Source organism: Falco cherrug, chromosome 3, assembly GCF_023634085.1.
Source record: "Falco cherrug isolate bFalChe1 chromosome 3, bFalChe1.pri, whole genome shotgun sequence".
Lineage (NCBI taxonomy): Eukaryota > Metazoa > Chordata > Aves > Falconiformes > Falconidae > Falco > Falco cherrug.
The window spans coordinates 48,626,472-48,643,566 of NC_073699.1; the positions used below are offsets into that span (position 1 = coordinate 48,626,472).

The following is a 17,095-nucleotide window of genomic DNA, read 5'->3' on the forward strand; positions in this document are numbered from 1 at the left end:
TTCTTCTATCTCAGAAAATAATAACATGATCAGAAAATATTACATACGTAACTGCGGTATGAAAACTTTTTTTCTTTGGCCACTACTCTGCAGCCGGGCTTGTTACCAGAGAAGATCTTTACTCACACCTGTGGTATTGCAGGTGAAACTGCCACACTCTATTCTTTGAATATGCCCTGGACTTTACTCATTCTTGGAACAAACAAATCTATAATTGAAATTTGCTTTTTTTGCCATAAGAAATGTCACTAATTCTGATTTCTATCAGTGAACCACTTCTATGGAGTATTGTAAACTGAAAATTTTCTAACAGGTGAGGTTAGGAGAGACTAAGCTTTTGGAAGATGTGGAAAGATTGACACATTTCTTATATTAAAATGAAAACAGGATGAAACTCATCATCTACATCCTTCTGAACTTTGGCAAGAAAAGGTTATGTTGAAATATTAAATCAATTTCTATTATATTTGGCTCTTCTACAGCAGAACAAAAGCCAACCTGGGTACCAATACCCTCTATATATTCCTCTGAAAGTAGTTAGAATTCAAATTATTGAGTTACTTGCCACTGTACATTCCGATAGCTGTCTTATTTCCTATAACTAAAACAGTCTTTCCCCTCTTTCATGGGAGCATTTCTTGTTGGTCTTGAACTACAACAATGTTTACTTCGTACAGTTCTTTCCATAGGCCTTCACTAACAAAAGGAAATAAGTGCCAAAAAATTGGCTTTCAGCAGTTGTGTTTTGCATATAGCAAGCATAAGCCTTGCAAACAAAATTATGAAAACAAGCATTCACATTCAAATTCTAACACTTAGAAAATCAGGACAATATATGCCTTTATCTCACTTTTCCAATAAAGTATTATTTTAAGTAGAATAAACATTTCTTTTAACGCCAAAGCATGTATTTATTCTAACATGAAATACTGCTCAGGAGTGACTCTTAATCTGTAATGTTTATTGGCAGAGCTCCCCCTGCTGATTCGCAACAATCACAAATATTAACTGCTTTGTGGGAAAAACACAGCTTTCAACTGGATTTCTTTCTTTCTGTGAAAAGAAATATTTGAAATCCCAGGGTTACCCTATGAAATTTGGACCAAATTGTTAAAGAAATATTTTGTAACCACCAGGATGGAAAGTAGGATTCCTGCACATTCAGTTTTGGTACAGTCACAGTTAAGGCCTTTGGGTTAACGTAAAAATCTGTTACTACTGTGTAATTCTGCTTGTCTAAATCAGGCTTTTGAAGACAAATTCAAAGCCAAAGGATAAACACGTGTCTTTTACAGATTTAAAATAAGAAACAGAAGACAGATATTTATCTGCAATTCTGAAATAAATCTTACACGGGGGTCAGTGTTAGCAAGAATTTAGTATAAATTTAATCTGGTGAACTTCCCTAGATATCACAAGAAAAGATACAGTTAAAACAGAAGCAGAGAAGAAGAATTAATTCAACAAACTGAAAAAACCCAGCAGTTTCTTTTTCCCTGAAAATGGTTGCAATTGTGAGCTATGTTTGGGGCCAGTTAGGACTACTCTACTCCTAAGCAAACTTTGTTAATTCTTCACATGTAGTTGTCATGGAATAACTGTTACTTCACCATTTTCAATTTTTCAGAGCTTGAATTTATAGCTAGAATCTCCCTAACACACACTGCAGAGTACAGGTGAGCTTTCAGAAAGCAAAACTTGGTAGAATATATCAGTACGCTAAAACTGGTATCTGCAAACTACATCAATTCAGAATAATTGCAAAATAATCCTACATATTTCCAGCTCTTAGGAGATGGACTGTATCAGTGCTTTTGTCATCTCTAAAGCAACCTAAGAACACAAAGCAATAAGAACATATTGCAGTCAACATTTTCTAATTCATTAAACCATGGCTTCATGAAAAGATAGGTTTTCAGTTCATACAAAAATTAATAAAACAGGAAAAAATCACCATAAAAAATCTCACCCTTTGTAAGTTCCACTCTGATTGTTCATTCAGTAATCCATCAAGTTCAATTCTTATCTTGTAGATATTCCCAATGCTTTTTATTTTAACCTGAATAAAGCCAGAACAATACAACATAAAAATTATAGAAAAAAAATAATAACTTACACTTTAAACTTGTGTGGTAGAGGCTGCATGCTCATTAATCTTTGCAACTGGTTCTAGATTTCTCTGAACCTTGTAGCATCTGAGTGCACAGGAACAGGACACAATATTTGATTGGCAGACTTTGGATTATGGGATCCAGAAAAGAGACTGATTCTATTTTGTCTAAGCAGATTTCTGTCTGAACACCACTTTATAGCCAAGTGAAATTACAATGCTTGCCAGGGAAATGATTTGGCAGAAGAGAAAACTCTTCAAAGTCTGAAGAGTAAAAAGGGCTGGTGAGAGCCATTGATGAGAGCAATGAGAAATACAAAATTAAATCCACTGGTCGCAATTCTTTCATAATGCAGCACAGCAATATGACCATAAACCCTAGTATGTCAAAACCAAGGTTATAAAACTTTTGGAGATCTTAAAGAATAAGCTTTCAAAAGCTGGCAGGACATCTGCAAAACCCTGGAAATCAGTGATACTATCTTTGCTTTCTGAATATGATTTGCATTCATTAGCACTTTGCACTTTCAAGCATTATATGTGCTCCTACTTATGAAATCTACTCTATGCAACCCTATCCTATCCCACTTATGTGGGGTTTTATTTGAAGTTTAACCATTATTTAAAGTGAGCATAAATAACTTCACATCGTTTGTAAGGTACTGATAGGAAAAGAAAAGTAATTGTGTTATAATGTTATTTCTCAAATAATTCTATTAATAAAAGGCTGGCAATAGCTTGTTCCTCTCCATAATTTACATTCAAAAAAGCTATTTACATTGTACTAAAATTATTTTCTTTTCATTCTTTTGGAAACACGTACTAGTATATTACCCATTCATTCTTTACCTTCACTAACAAAAAGCCCTCTTCGCTTTCCAGAGGTCAGAATTACCTCAGTTCTCATACCAGCTTTTAGCTGACTCTTTGTGCTTTTGTATAATAAATTTTTATGTTGAAGTCACAGCATTACCAAGCTTTAGTCAAAGATTTCTGGAAGCAAATAACTTTTATCTTTGATTTCCCTAACATTGAAATGCACTCAGTAAATTATAATTGTTGTTTAAGAAAGAATCTATGGAATCCAAACCTGTGTTTGTATTGATATAGTTGCTACGTCAACCTGAATTTCATTAACAAAATAAGTGCTAACTCCAGGTTTGCAATGCTGATGTGACAATATGGTTCTTGTCTTTTCCATCAGCTTAAGAACATAGCTTTGTTCTGTGGATTCAGAGTCTGATGTCCTTGTTAGGCTTCATAATATTTCTGTCTATAAGTAGCCTTGTCAGAGGTGACCTGGAGACTTTGGGTTTAAAGCAACAGTAAAGTAAGGGCTTATATACAGCTTGACTGAAAAAACAGTGATTGTAATTTCCTGCTTTTCACAAACTAACCCATTTCTCAAGTAATATGAGATACTGTCTTCTCATTCACCGACCTGGTGCTCACTGAATATAGTCATGTTGTCTGTTTATTCTAATGAATCCCTCTTTAGCCTTTTGGTTAAAAAAAAATAAAAGTTACATGATCATTTCATGTATCAATACAAAACATAAACCTATTGGACATCGTCAGAATGCAAAGAGTGACTTCTGTCTAAAACAAGCAGAGATCTCACAGAAGAAACCCTCTGACAGCCTTGATTTTTCTCATGCACAGTCTTAGAAAGGATTAAGCAGGCAATGACTACTCACATGGGTAAGGTAAAAGAGGGAAGGCCACATATGGTTTTCATCTCTCAAGATAGTTCCACTCAAATTTTTCATGGTTGGGCATACTACTGATAAAGTGAAAGGTTAAAGAAAATAGTTTCCAAAATGCCTGATTATTATAGGCTTTCAGAAGCTGTTTTCTTCCCAGAAATCCTGGCCAGAGCTAAGATTGATTACTTTAAAAAATAAAATTTGGCATCTTCTGCTCTAGAACATACCAGCGAACACTGATCAAGCTCAAAGATGCAAATGTTAAAAAGAAGATGTAATTCTTTTAAGTCTTACATTTCTATCCTCATTTCAAGACTTACCCTGCTAAACAAGTACAGGATAAGGTTTAAAAGGAAAAAAAAGAAGGGCTCTTACTCATAGGCTTTTTCTTCGTGGATTTATCTAGTGCAGGCTAGAGTAAAAAGCACTTTGGTGATATTTGCTGTTTCATGCCTGAAAGCAATAGTGTCAGTATGATGTAAAGAATCATAGTAGTAGCCCCAGGTGCTCAGAGAAATATTCTGCTCTCTCACAAGATCAATATCCACAGCACACAGCCATAATGGGCAATATCTATTTTAGGGAAGAGAAATTGGTCCATCTCTTAAGAATGTATGGACTAACATTGCAAACATGCCATTACCCAATATTGCTTACAAATTATTCACTAATTAGCAGAACAGGATTCCCAAGGATCATAATGTATAGCCTACACGCTTAGAAAATGAACACTACAGTTGGTTATCTTCCTGCCTATACCAATTCATAGAGAGTGTTATTATTAATATTATTGACAATAATAATCTTGGTTTGTGCTATGGCTAAGTATTAGAAGAGTTAATGAGCTCAGAAATAAAATTTGTGCATAACGTGAAAAATATAACTTCTGCTTCAGTTAGCTGAAGACAACGAGTCACATGCATCTCAACAGAAAGATTTCAGCGAACCAGAAATTTTATCCCCTTTGGTAACTTTCTTTTGGTCTACCTAGACAAAATTTCCGTATTACAATAGAAGTGGGGTTACTTTTAAATAATAGCAGAACTCGGTGTTGTCATGATGTGTTAACATGTAGATCTGATTGAGCTCTTAGTAATTCCATAGGTAAAGCTTCTGGCATTTCAGCTATTTATAATATGGCACCCATAAAGAAGGTTTTCTTCCTTAATAGAACAAATCCCACAATATACATTTTCTAGTATGCTTTGAAAAGTGTATGCATGAAGATTTAATTCCTAAAGATCCCTAAATGATAAACAAATCTTACATCAGACATGGTTTTTTTAGGAGTGGTTTCAAATCACTTACCTTACAGAAATCAATTTACTCCTGCAGTTGTCCCATTTGGGCTACTATATAAGGGAGAAGGGGTTAAAAGAAAGAGTATTTCCTCTGTTGCTGATTATATGCACCAAGCTGATTTAATGCAGAAATCATACAGATTAGGTAGAGATTTATGTTATGCAGTAAACATAGGAGAAAAACATTTTTTCTTTTCACATGACAAAATAATCTTTGGAAAGGTATACGTTAAAATAACGTTCTTAGCCTTCATTAGCTACCTGAAATTCATCTTCCTGCCTGGGAAGAAACAGCTGCTTTCTGTTGTCCTTGCCAAGAGTTATTGGTCCAGCTACTCCTCTGTCTCCATATATCCAGAGAGCGACATCTGCTTCAGTTCCTGCACTTCCTGTCAGCATTGACACTTTCCATTCATCATGTGAAGGAAGGGGACACTCACCAGCTTGGGGATTTCTCATTTCCTCTGTGAAATACAGAACATTACTGGGAGACAAAAATTGACATGAAACTGCCAGTCGCTGTTGTAACTTCAGCACATATGAAAATAACAGAGGGGATTGCATTTTTTCATGGCAAGCGAGATAGTCTGAAAAGATTGATTTATGTTTCTTGTCTAGACAAAAACGTACTGATTAGTTGAGCCACAAGAATCAACTGGAAAAGAAGTATCTCTCACGTGCGCCATCATCCTATTATTCTTTACTATGTATTCTGGTGTAGAGCAAGGATACTATGATGCAGAACTACAGCCATTAAATCCATGTTTCTGGTTGTTTAGACTTACATTTAGAAATTAGCAGAATAGTTTGTAAATACTGCCCTAATGCCTTGTGTTGGGACATGATGAGCAGAATCACATGTCTGAGAATAGAAAAAATTTTCATTTTAAATGAAAAAAATTATTCAGGAAATTAACCTTCTTCAAGTTTAATATTAATTAAATACTGTAAAATACTCAAAAAAGAGCACAATATATCCTTGCCCAACCATACTTATGCATACAGTGCCAGCATTTGGGCTAAGGCAGGTTCTGCATGAATGAGACAAGAGCAGCACAATACCACTTTATGACTAAACCTCACAGCTTTACTGGCTGACAAATACAATGCTGGAAAACGTGTATTTCACTTTAGAATAGCACACAGTGGTCTTCCATCTACCCTTAAGACAAAAATATATATGTACACAAAGATGTCAAATGGCAGTGCATATGGGATATGAAAAAAGAAATTCCCTTGGGATAAAGGAATTTAGTTTTGAGTATTCTAATCAAAGTGGAGTTTACAAACATCAGGTGTCTGGAATACTACTTTTCAATAATGGGACCGCTGACCATGAAGTCCTCTCCAAAAGAGGGAGTCCTTGACCCCAAGAATTTATAAACTGTTCTGGCACAAGAGGCATATATAAACCCTGAATTCAAAAAGATGAACCAGCACAGTCTATATACTGCATCTTGTAGGGGTTTACAAACTGCTTTTCATGAGGCCTTTTCATGTGACAGCAAAGAGACTTTTTAATATGTTAACCATAATGAATATAATCTGCATTGCAGATTAATTGTCTTTTGTAAACCCCAGCTCATTCTTCATCCATTAATTAACTTTCTATGAACCAAGCTTTTGGAGGCCAGAGGCTCCAAACACGTAATGGAATTCACTTACAATTTTGCAGAACTCATAAATAGCCACTGATATGAATCTGTTGAAGAATTCCCATTGCAATACTATGTATGTTCCTGCTGCATACACACCTTGCTATTAGAGCCTTTTGCTTTTTTATTTACTTGATTAAAATACTGTACTGGGTTTCTCGGGGATGGAGTTTTTCCCTTCACTTATTCAACTGCCTTTACCTCAAAGGAAAAAAAAAAAAAAGAAAAAAAAAAAAGAAAAGAAACAAAACAAACAAACACAAAAATCCTCCCCCCCAACCTAAAAAAAAAAAAAATCAAACCAAACAAAAAACAACTGATGCAAATGCAATCACTCACCACCAGCAGAATGATGCCCAGCTAGTCCCTGAGGAACAACTGCTTTGGAAAAACTCTTCTCTGGTTTTATTTCTGAGCATGGCAATATTTAGCATGGAGTATGTCTTTGGTCAGTTGGGATCAGCTGTCCCAGCTGCTTCCCATCCCACTCTCTTGCCATGCCCCACACACCCCCAGACCCCTACATACTTGCTGCGAGTGAAGAGTGAGACGGATTCAGTGCTGTGCAAGCACTGCTCAGCTACAGCTAAAACATTGGTGTGTTATCAATGCTGCTCTGGTCACCAGGCTAGAACATATACCAGAGAGATTGCTATGAAGAAAATTAAGTCCAGCCAAGCTCAGTACATACTAAAAAAAATTAATGCAATACCTGTGTCAAAAATCTGCAAAATTTATCTGACTGTGCTTTGTTATTACCATTAAAATAGAAGTTTGAAGGCAAAGTGAAAAACAGTTTTAAATCCTTGAGACCTGCTTCTTAATAAATTTTTCTGAGGAACAAATTCTGCATCCTGCTGAAACATCACTGAAGCAAATTGGGTAAGTGAAGAAGGATCATGTAATTATAGAATAGTTTAGGTTGAAAAAGACCTTTAAGATCATTGAATCTAACCATTAAGCTAGCACTGCCAAGTCCACCACTAAACTATGTCCCTAAGTGCCACATCTGCACATCTTTTAAATACCTCCAGGGATGGTGACTCAGCTGCTTCTCTGGGCAGCCTGTCCCAATGCTTGACAACCCTTTTGGTATTAACTTCCAAGTTGCCTTACTTAACTGCTTTTAACTACAGCAGCATATAAGACGGCCGATTCAATACTGAGACATGGTCCTGATCTTCCCTTTAAATTTCCTCAAATGTCACTTTCATAATAGTAAATAAACGCTTTTTTTCTTAAAAGTTGCACTCAAAAGGAATTACATAGTTACTTGGATTATCAGGTTGTCCTCTAGGTTAAATCAACATGGTTACTAAAGCACTGAACCTGAATTATGATGCGCTAGCATTGAACTCTTAACCGATGAGAAATAATTGCACAAAGAATTGTAAAGGAACTAGGAACCAGTACAAAGTTCTATAATAAATAAAAACTAACTTCTGGAATCAGAGGAAATTTCAGCCCTAGTAAAGAGTCTAAAATTTGGTTAATCAGTTTTTAATTCAGAACTGTGGTAGTATGACTTTTACAGCAGTGCTTCTAACAGTACTAGCACGATTTCGGGATGGTTAGAGTAATTTAGAAATAGGCCATAGTCATGTGTCATCATAGTGTCAGATAATCACTGATTTTATTGTATTCTTCATCATGACTGAAAACAAGTTATTCTGAAAGAAAAACAAAATCCATACAAGAAAAAGAAAATCCATACACCAAAAACAAAGCAAAAGGCAAATATCTTATGTTTACCTGAATGAAAACTTAACTACCCTTGTCTTTCAGTGACTGAAATAACAGATCTACATAGCAGAGTAGTTGCTTTGGTATAATACATATTTTTGAGAACTTGGCTATATAACTTTCTGTAACTGCAGTTACCTAGCTCCTTAGCTGCAACTCTGAAAGCTTGAGCTCCTTCCAGCTATCTAGAGCACATCTTTCATCACAGCAGAGAAATGAAAATTTTCAGAAAATGCGCAGGTATTCAAGAAGCATAAGGAATGCCAGGCTGCTCCGTATGCTTAGCAAAAGAATTCCGTACTTGGGCTATTGCTACCCAAAGCAGCTAGTGCAACCTCAAACTACTACCTATTGAAAAGAATTATAATGCACAAACAATTCACAGGCTTGGAGTGCTTTTTGCCTCATAATTTACTGGCTCTTCTTACAAATGGAAATCAGTGACATTGATTTGCTACAGGCTAAAAATATTCCAGTCTGAAAAGAGGATTTGATGGTTACCCTGCATTAGTCATGGGAGTTTACACACTTCATGACACCATGCTGTAAATCTATTGTGACAAAAATTCATTCTGATAGGCCTGCATGAGAATGATGAAGTCACAATCCTTCACACAGTTTCATAAAAATAACTTTATTTTTTTATTTACTTATCCTAAATCTAAAGAAAAAAGAATTATCTTGTCTCAGCACATCATACGAATGAATGACACTTTTGAAATGATCCATCAAAGAAATTAATCTCCAGAGCAGAAGCTTGGACAATAAAGTTGATGAATTTTTATTACACCTTCTTGTATCATCATTTCCAATATAAACAAAATGGAAATGAGATCAGATTTCATTTGTATCTTATTTTCTCTTGTAATTAAAAGATATTAAAAAACTAATTCCAGACATACAGGAAAGGAACATAGAGGGTGTAGAAACCATTTATCAGAAATACAATTTGTTAATACCAAACAACAAAGATGTTCTCAATGTCACAGACAGTGTTTGTGTCATGGAAGCTAATGACATCTCTCCCCTTGTTTTCACTAGTACACAGAGGGATGTTTTCACCACTGAAATTTAAATGTGATTTGAGAAACACAAGGAACAAGCAAAGAGGAAATCCCCAGTACCAAGTCATTTGGGAAATTCCACAAGATTCTTGCATGCTCGCTAGCTGATACATAATACAGCACAAGTCTGTATTTCCAGCAGGGCTGATGACTTTGGCTTGGTTTTGCAACTGGTAACAGAAGAGTAAAAGGGGTTAAAAAAACCCTACAGTTTTTGGCTTGAGGCTTTTAGTGTCTTTTGCTTCACCTCCTTCATCCCTAGACTTTGTGATCTTCTAGCTACATACATATAATTTCCCTTCTGTTTTGGGCAGCACATTTGATCAGTCTTGAGTCTATGATGTGGTGCCTTGCATGCATTTTAGCTGACTTGTCTCTGACACTCACTCTAACGACTCCATCCTGTGAGCTGTTAAGTAGAAGCTGAGACCTGCCACCATCCTTGTACAGTGAAAGGAGTTTCTTGAGAAACAAAGAACTCACGCTGCAACAGGAGAAGCCTCAACTCCCGTAGCAAGTTTTCAGTTTAATTAATCCTAAATCAATTATTATTTATGAAAACAACCAAAACACAGCTACTGGTTAGCAGACTGGTCAGCCTAAAGGTTAATCTGTTCTGAGTTTGAATGCTAAGTGTACTGCTGGATTGTATACTCAATATAGGTATCACCCTTTTTTGAATGTTAACTGGGAGTAAAAAAGCAAATGAGTATTTAATGTATATCAGTTTAAAAATTAAGGCTCACCTCTACATGTCAAAACGCAGTTACCTCTAAAGTATTCTAAATGAAAATATCTTACTAAAAATGAGCATTTTCTTTGAAGGGCAGAGTAACTTTGATATTTCTGTTCATTTTGTATAAGCAGAGTCCATATTTATGAATGTCAGAAATACTTATTACAAAGTGCTATAGACTCTGTGTAACCAATTTCACAGCAGATATTGCTTCTATAAAGAGATCCTTTGTATCCAACCCAAAAACCATCCAGCTTCCTTGAAAACAGGTTTGATGGCTTGTGCATCATTGCCATGGGTTTCAATTACAGCATATCTCACCAGCTGTGGGCAACCCACACTACTTTGGGAAGGCTTTGCGACACAATGATACAACATGAAGTCTGATAGATTAGAAATGGAAAGTGGGTGTTTTGAGCTAAGAATGGAAACAATGTTGCCAGAAACAATTAACAGTAGTTAATAATAATTCACACCTACGCTTTAAATTTAACCAGGATGCTTTAGTTCAACTGAATGTATTTAAAATCCTTCATGATACTTCACATTATGCCATTGAACAAGTATGCCATATTTGATGTTTTGCCCACATTGTCAAACTTTTCATGCGCACTTTGAAATAGCATTCTGAGGATCAAGCCCAAAACCAAATCAGCAACCCACCTGAATTTTTTGCTACATGAATGCCTTTGGGACTATCTCTAGCTGACTAAGCATGTCTTCCATAGCGGAAGTTCTAATATAATCTTGGTTTTAAGGCTTACTCAGGGTAACATATTTTTCCACGATGTGAATGTGCCCCAACATGCTTTGCCGAGCTTAGTATTTTCCATTTATCCCATCTGTTTTTCATGGCAATGAAACACAATTCAGGCCATGTAGACAGGGTCCTTGGGCAGGTTTAAATAAAAGAGAGGCAGGAAGCATACATGACCATCCTTACTCCTTAAGACATGTATCATTCCCTGTTTCAGTTAGTTCCTTAGCCACCCCTTCTTTGGTTATTAGGATGCAGAGTATTCCTGTAAAGTTTTTGAGTGGGGGAAATCATTGCCTTACACCATTTATGCAACTTCTGTAGCTAAAAGAGAAAATGGTGGTTTATTCTAGCTAAACATATCCAGTAGACTATCATTCCAGAAGCACGACCACGACATTGTTTATCTATTCCTACCTGCCAAAACATAGGCATAAAGCTAGCATGCCAAAACGTTACTCTCCTCTGGCGAATCATAAAGCAGAAAACATAACTGTAAGAGAGATCATATATGAGAAATATTCTATTACTTTCAGTGAGCTTTGGATTGGGCTCTGTATCATATCAACCTCTTAATTTGACAGATGGCTAGTTAATTTAGGGGGAAAAAAAGTGAAGTTATTCAACATTTACATACTGATTGTTGCCTTCTCAATAAACCACATTTACAATGCCCTTTTACAAAAAGACTGGTAATGCGGTTTATGTTGCATGTATGCATGTATAGTCTAGAGAAGCTCTTCATTGTCCTTCCTGCAAACGTGCATGGAGGGCAGACATAACACAGTGCTGTATCACAACTAGTTTATAAACTGTTGCTTACTTGAGGGTGGGAAAGTTGAAGGGCTTTGAGATACTGGTTTCTGGGCTTTTGCTGGTTGGAGCTGAGATTCTCCAATGTCTTTCCTCTCTTGACTGGGTGCTGCAGATGTTCCCATAGGCTCTTCCCGGCCAACTGAAACAATGAAATGTAAATTCTGTCACTAGCTACAAATCATTTGCTTTTTTTCTTGCTTGGAAGCTTCCCATATGTTCAGTGACAAAAGCTAATAACAAGTCTCACAATTGATCCACACAGTGGACACCAAAATCTTTTTCTCTATGTATCACATATCCACGAGCAACAGACTTTTATTGTTATCAGCATGCCACAAAAAGTGGAAAAAAATCTGGCAGACCAACAAAACTCCATCTACTGCTTTGAAAATATAGCGTAACAATTTAATGTTAATGCATGAATAAAATAACTTGTTGAAACATAGTTTTCCCCAAAATAAGCCTCTCTACCCCCCCAATGGTTCCTTTCTTAAGAGTGGGAATGCTGAAATAAAAACTGCTAGGGATCATTTCTAATAATGTGAGGTGACAAACAGACAATCTTGTTTGCTTTCATAGAAAATATTAGCTCTTATCTTCCTTTCACTGAGTAACGAGGATTCAGGAAGGAACTGAAAGCTGTAACAAAACAATATTTATCTTTATTTTAATGGTTCAGTAAACCCTGCTTTTTTGAGAATTTTCATTGAAAATACTACTTTTCCAAAAAGTACCAAAGGAAAAGAGTTTCACCATTTCTACAAGGACACAGTAACCAGAATATTCTTGTCACCTTGTAGGAAGTAGGGACTGAATGGTAGGGATGCCATTACAGTGACTTTCATAATGCTTCTGTATATCTCAGTCACAATATACATAGAACAACTAATACTAAGACCAGTTGTGTGTTTTGGCACTTTCTCTTTGATGGTCAAAGCACCCAGGATGAGCTTGTTCTGCTTGTGTCTGGCAAAAATCTGACCAAATTCTCAACTTCAAACTGATGTCCAGTTTAGCATTTTTAAGAGATGTTTCATTTCTTGATCTTCATAACTGTGTCCAACAGATAAGAACACAAGTTACTGTAATTTCATTGTTTTCTGCAGTTATAATCCAAGTCAGCTGGCTATGTTTGGTAACCAATTGTTCACCACATTAAAAACCTCATTCTCCTGAAGAGACAAGCAGACAGTTTGCTGACCATGATCCAGAGTGTGCTGAGAGCCAAATTCTGACTCCTGGCTAGTTGACTAGAACAGGTCAGCTCCCTAATAAGGAAGCTTTTTAACTGCAATAGTTCTCAAATTGGACTATGGGACAGAAGCATCACATAATGAATATGCTAGTGGGGGAAAGCTACAATGTATTTCACACCACTAAAAAAGAAACTGAACACTGCCAAGGAGGTCCTCTCTAAAGTCAACTACTTTCCCTATAAAATCAGGAAAGACTGTGGTATAGCTGGCAGCAAGACAACATTGGATCATCGCTGTATGCAGTTGTATGTATGTTTGATCCAGGGCACCTGGCAGAGGGGCGCAAACAGGCCTTTGACAAGGCACTTAAGGCTTTTGCTGTGTCAGTGCAGAAGGAACGGCCGAGCTGAATCCTAGCCTGGTTTCCACTCCTTTGCTTGAGATGGCTGTAGAGGCTGGCCAGGCACGCAGTGTGATGGGGCCAGGGCCCTGTGGGGATGAGGCAGGTCCCCGCCTGTGCCTCCAGCCCTGCCAGTGCCTTGGGCTGGGTGAAGGTGCTGGTATAGTGTGTTAGTAAATGCTCAGGGACAGTTTGTCTCTTGTGGTGGGGCCAACTTAATAGAGCTTACTTAAACGGTAGATTTCTCCTAAAAGCATTACAAGCACCTTTGAGGCATGAATCCAGCCCCACCGCTTTGTGCTCTGTGTGGGAGCTTGTCTTGATTTGATCTCATAATGAGGAACTGGAATAGGACCTAAACTGTCTTTGGCACTAAGTATTTGTTAAGTGTTTGTCCATATTGAACATGGTTCTGAGCTCCTACTGGTGAGGACAGGACAGATGAGATGCAATAATGAGGATGTGGAGCTGATGGACAACGGCTTACACAGTGAAATCCAAACAGGTGCGGAAATTTACTGTTGATTTGAGCAACAGAACAGGGAAATCACTAATATTGATAACTTGCATATTGTAGCCAGAGTAAGGAGACATTGGAACAGGTCTCCCAGGGAAGTGGTTGAGTCACTATCCCTGAAACTATTTAAAAGATGTGTAGATGTGGCACTGAGGGACATGGTTCAGTGGTGGACTTTGCAGCGCTACGTTAACGGATGGACTTGATGATATTAACGTTCTTTTCCAACCTAAATGGTTCTCTGAGTCTGTGATTCATTTCCCAGGCTTCCATAATCTGTGGCCAGAATAGGGAATCAACTCAGGAAGTCAACTTCATCCCTATCTTGTCATCTGTTTTAATACTTATTTTCAGAAGTGTATTAGTAAAAAAGTAGATTTCTTCTGCATCATTTGAAATTAGATAAGTACACAGGAGAAATTGTGTATACAATAAACTTTTCACCTTTAAAATCACTGAAACAAGGGAAATGGTGTAAATTTAGCTTTTACACTTTTGCTTTGAATTTGAACACTAATCACTAAAGCAAACTGTAGAATATTAAGAAATCACATACATTTGATGACCTGTGGGTAGAAAAAAATGTTTCTTTCTCCAGTGTTAATGACTGGTTTAGTCTGGCCATCTGGCAGCAGACCGACATATATCCCTCTGTTTCGCACTGATTCTAGGCTTACAGATCCAGTTTCCAAATTCTTCTCAATCTTAAAGTGACAGTATTCATCACCTGTGCCCTAAGAAGTTGAAAACAGAAACATAAATTCAACAATTAAATTTATGTAGCTTTGCAAGTTGGATGTTTTTTTAAGACTGAAATATTGCTGCTACCTTCTAATAAAATTTCAGATTAACTTTAGGTTCTTCACAACATGTTACATTATTGCACACATACACAGACGTTATCCCTGTTTCTTTCTTTGTGATCAGAAAGACTGATCACCTAATTTGAGTAAGTGAAAGGCCACATATGAAAGCATTCTGACTTATTTTAGGCTTTAGCAAAAGTTGAGGATATATTCAAAGGAATTTCTCTCAAACAAATTTCAGAGGGTTATGGAATATGAAAATATCCATTTCAGAGAACAGAGGATATTTATACACAAATTTGTACACAGTGCAGATTTGCTAATGCTACACAATATAACATGTATTAGATATTTTGTTCTTTTCATGAACTGTAACTCCTAGCATTTTTGCTCTATTTTGTAGCACTTAAAAGATTAATTTCAAAGCCTTTACCCAATGAGAACCTCAACATACTTCTACAAGGACCATGCCCTTTCACAGCAATAAGTTAGCATGTTTGTCGATTTCAAAGCACACAGAACCATGAATGCAAGTGTAGCGATCATAGTAACATGGGCTGAGACATCAGAGCTCCCCTAGTTTTCAGAATATCACAACTTCCTTCTGGCTAATAACAAGAAACAGACTATAAAAAGCCCAGTTTAACATGTCAGAGAGAAGAGCACTGACTTTCACATATTACACTTTTAATCTCAAAATACACTAAATGCTAGTGAGAAACACAAACTGTACATGAAACACTCCCTTTTATCCAGACCTCCTGGTCCATTGGTGAGGGCACATCTGAAAAATTAAGATATTCACAAGACCTATATTCAAAACATGGATCAAATATTTCAATCTCTGAAGTGTACTGGAGTCAATGGCAAAACTCTTAGGGACCTCACATCTGAGTACTTACATAGCTCTATTTCATAGTCACTTCGGTCAAACTCCCAAATAAGAATTATGCAAAAGTAATTCTCACATAGTTGTGAGAATTTTAACTTGGACAAACAGAATCACATTGCAAAAGTCAGTGCAGCATGCAGCTGCTTACATCTTAACTATTCTTTAGTGGGTTCTATCATCAATTTATTTAGATTCAGTAACACTTCAAACCCCTGAACACGTTTGTGTTCTGCCACATTCAAAACAATTTTATCAGTTCATATCAGCAAACAGACATAGGATTAGTAAACACTGAGTCTAATGAGTAAATACTAATGTCTCATTCTCTTTTTTCCTCTCAAATTTAAATCTGCAATAGTTACACTCCTAACAGGTGGAGAATATTATAGATCCCAAAATTAGAATATTTTAACCAACTCCAAGACTAATTTTATTACTAAATTTACAGGCTACTGGTGAGATATTTCAAGAATAAACTCTATGTGGTTGCCTGACGGGGGGGGGGAAGTCAGGCTCTTCTTCATTTCAGACAAAACAGAATAATTTGTAAAATCTAGGATGCCAACATCACATCCACATCTTCCAAACTCACACTAGTATAACAGTGATTGTTTAATAAAAATTAAATTAGCACAACTGAATCTTGACAGTCATCAACTATCTAGCAACGCATAAATTTTAACTACAACCACATTCTCAATAATTTATAAATATAAGTTCTTTACAATCAAGTGCCAAATAGACACGACAGCTTCCCTTGCTAGATTTTTCTGTCTTTCCTTCAGAAAATAAAGTTAAAGATGTGAAAAAAATTTAAATCTGAATAATTTTATCCCATTTTATCCAAGCAAGTAGAAAAAGATTCTCTCCTATCATTGACAATTTACTCAAACCATCTGCAGCAGGAAATACAAAAAAAGAACTGCTTACTGTTCCATTACACTGGTCATCTTTGATCTTCAGATACATTCTTGGGTTTCTCACACTTTCAAACATGCAGAGTCCAGAGCCAATTTTATGCACCTTCCAGTAGGATTCCTGCTGCTGCTGACCTGCTCCACTGCAGCTCCCATCAGGTCTAAGGGACAGAGCCTGGCACAGACTTGTATTGAGCAGAATGATGGCACCATGGTGAAACACACCCTTCAGATCAGAGACAAGAATCCCTTTGTGAACAGCAAGCTTCTGTCCATATCAAACTTTGATACTAATATTGTTCATATTGGTTTATTTTAAGCACTTATTCATGCATATCCATGTATAAAGCATAGAAGAGCGAGCCCGGAGTAATTCAAGTATATCTCTAGTCTTTGAATATTTGCTGCTTCCTGTGCAGACACTAACCTGAAGAGGGAAAATTCTTCCCTGTTCCGCAGCTTCCCTGCTTTTTATTGTT

The 17,095-nt window shown here is 36.6% G+C and overlaps 1 protein-coding gene across 1 annotated transcript in view; it reads right to left on the reverse strand.

Annotated features, from left to right (window-relative positions):
* LOC102057144 (RP1, axonemal microtubule associated) overlaps positions 1 to 16,785 on the reverse strand; it is a 144,797-nt gene extending 128,012 nt beyond the window's left edge. The window contains exons 1-5 of the mRNA XM_055706318.1: positions 16,630 to 16,785; positions 14,558 to 14,735; positions 11,896 to 12,027; positions 5,379 to 5,581; positions 1,970 to 2,059 (exon numbers count right to left, since the gene is read on the reverse strand). Coding sequence (XP_055562293.1) covers positions 1,970 to 2,059; positions 5,379 to 5,581; positions 11,896 to 12,027; positions 14,558 to 14,735; positions 16,630 to 16,695 — 669 coding nt within the window. The 5' untranslated portion in view covers positions 16,696 to 16,785. The remainder of the gene's footprint in view (positions 1 to 1,969; positions 2,060 to 5,378; positions 5,582 to 11,895; positions 12,028 to 14,557; positions 14,736 to 16,629) is intronic.
* Positions 16,786 to 17,095: the final 310 nt, after the last annotated feature.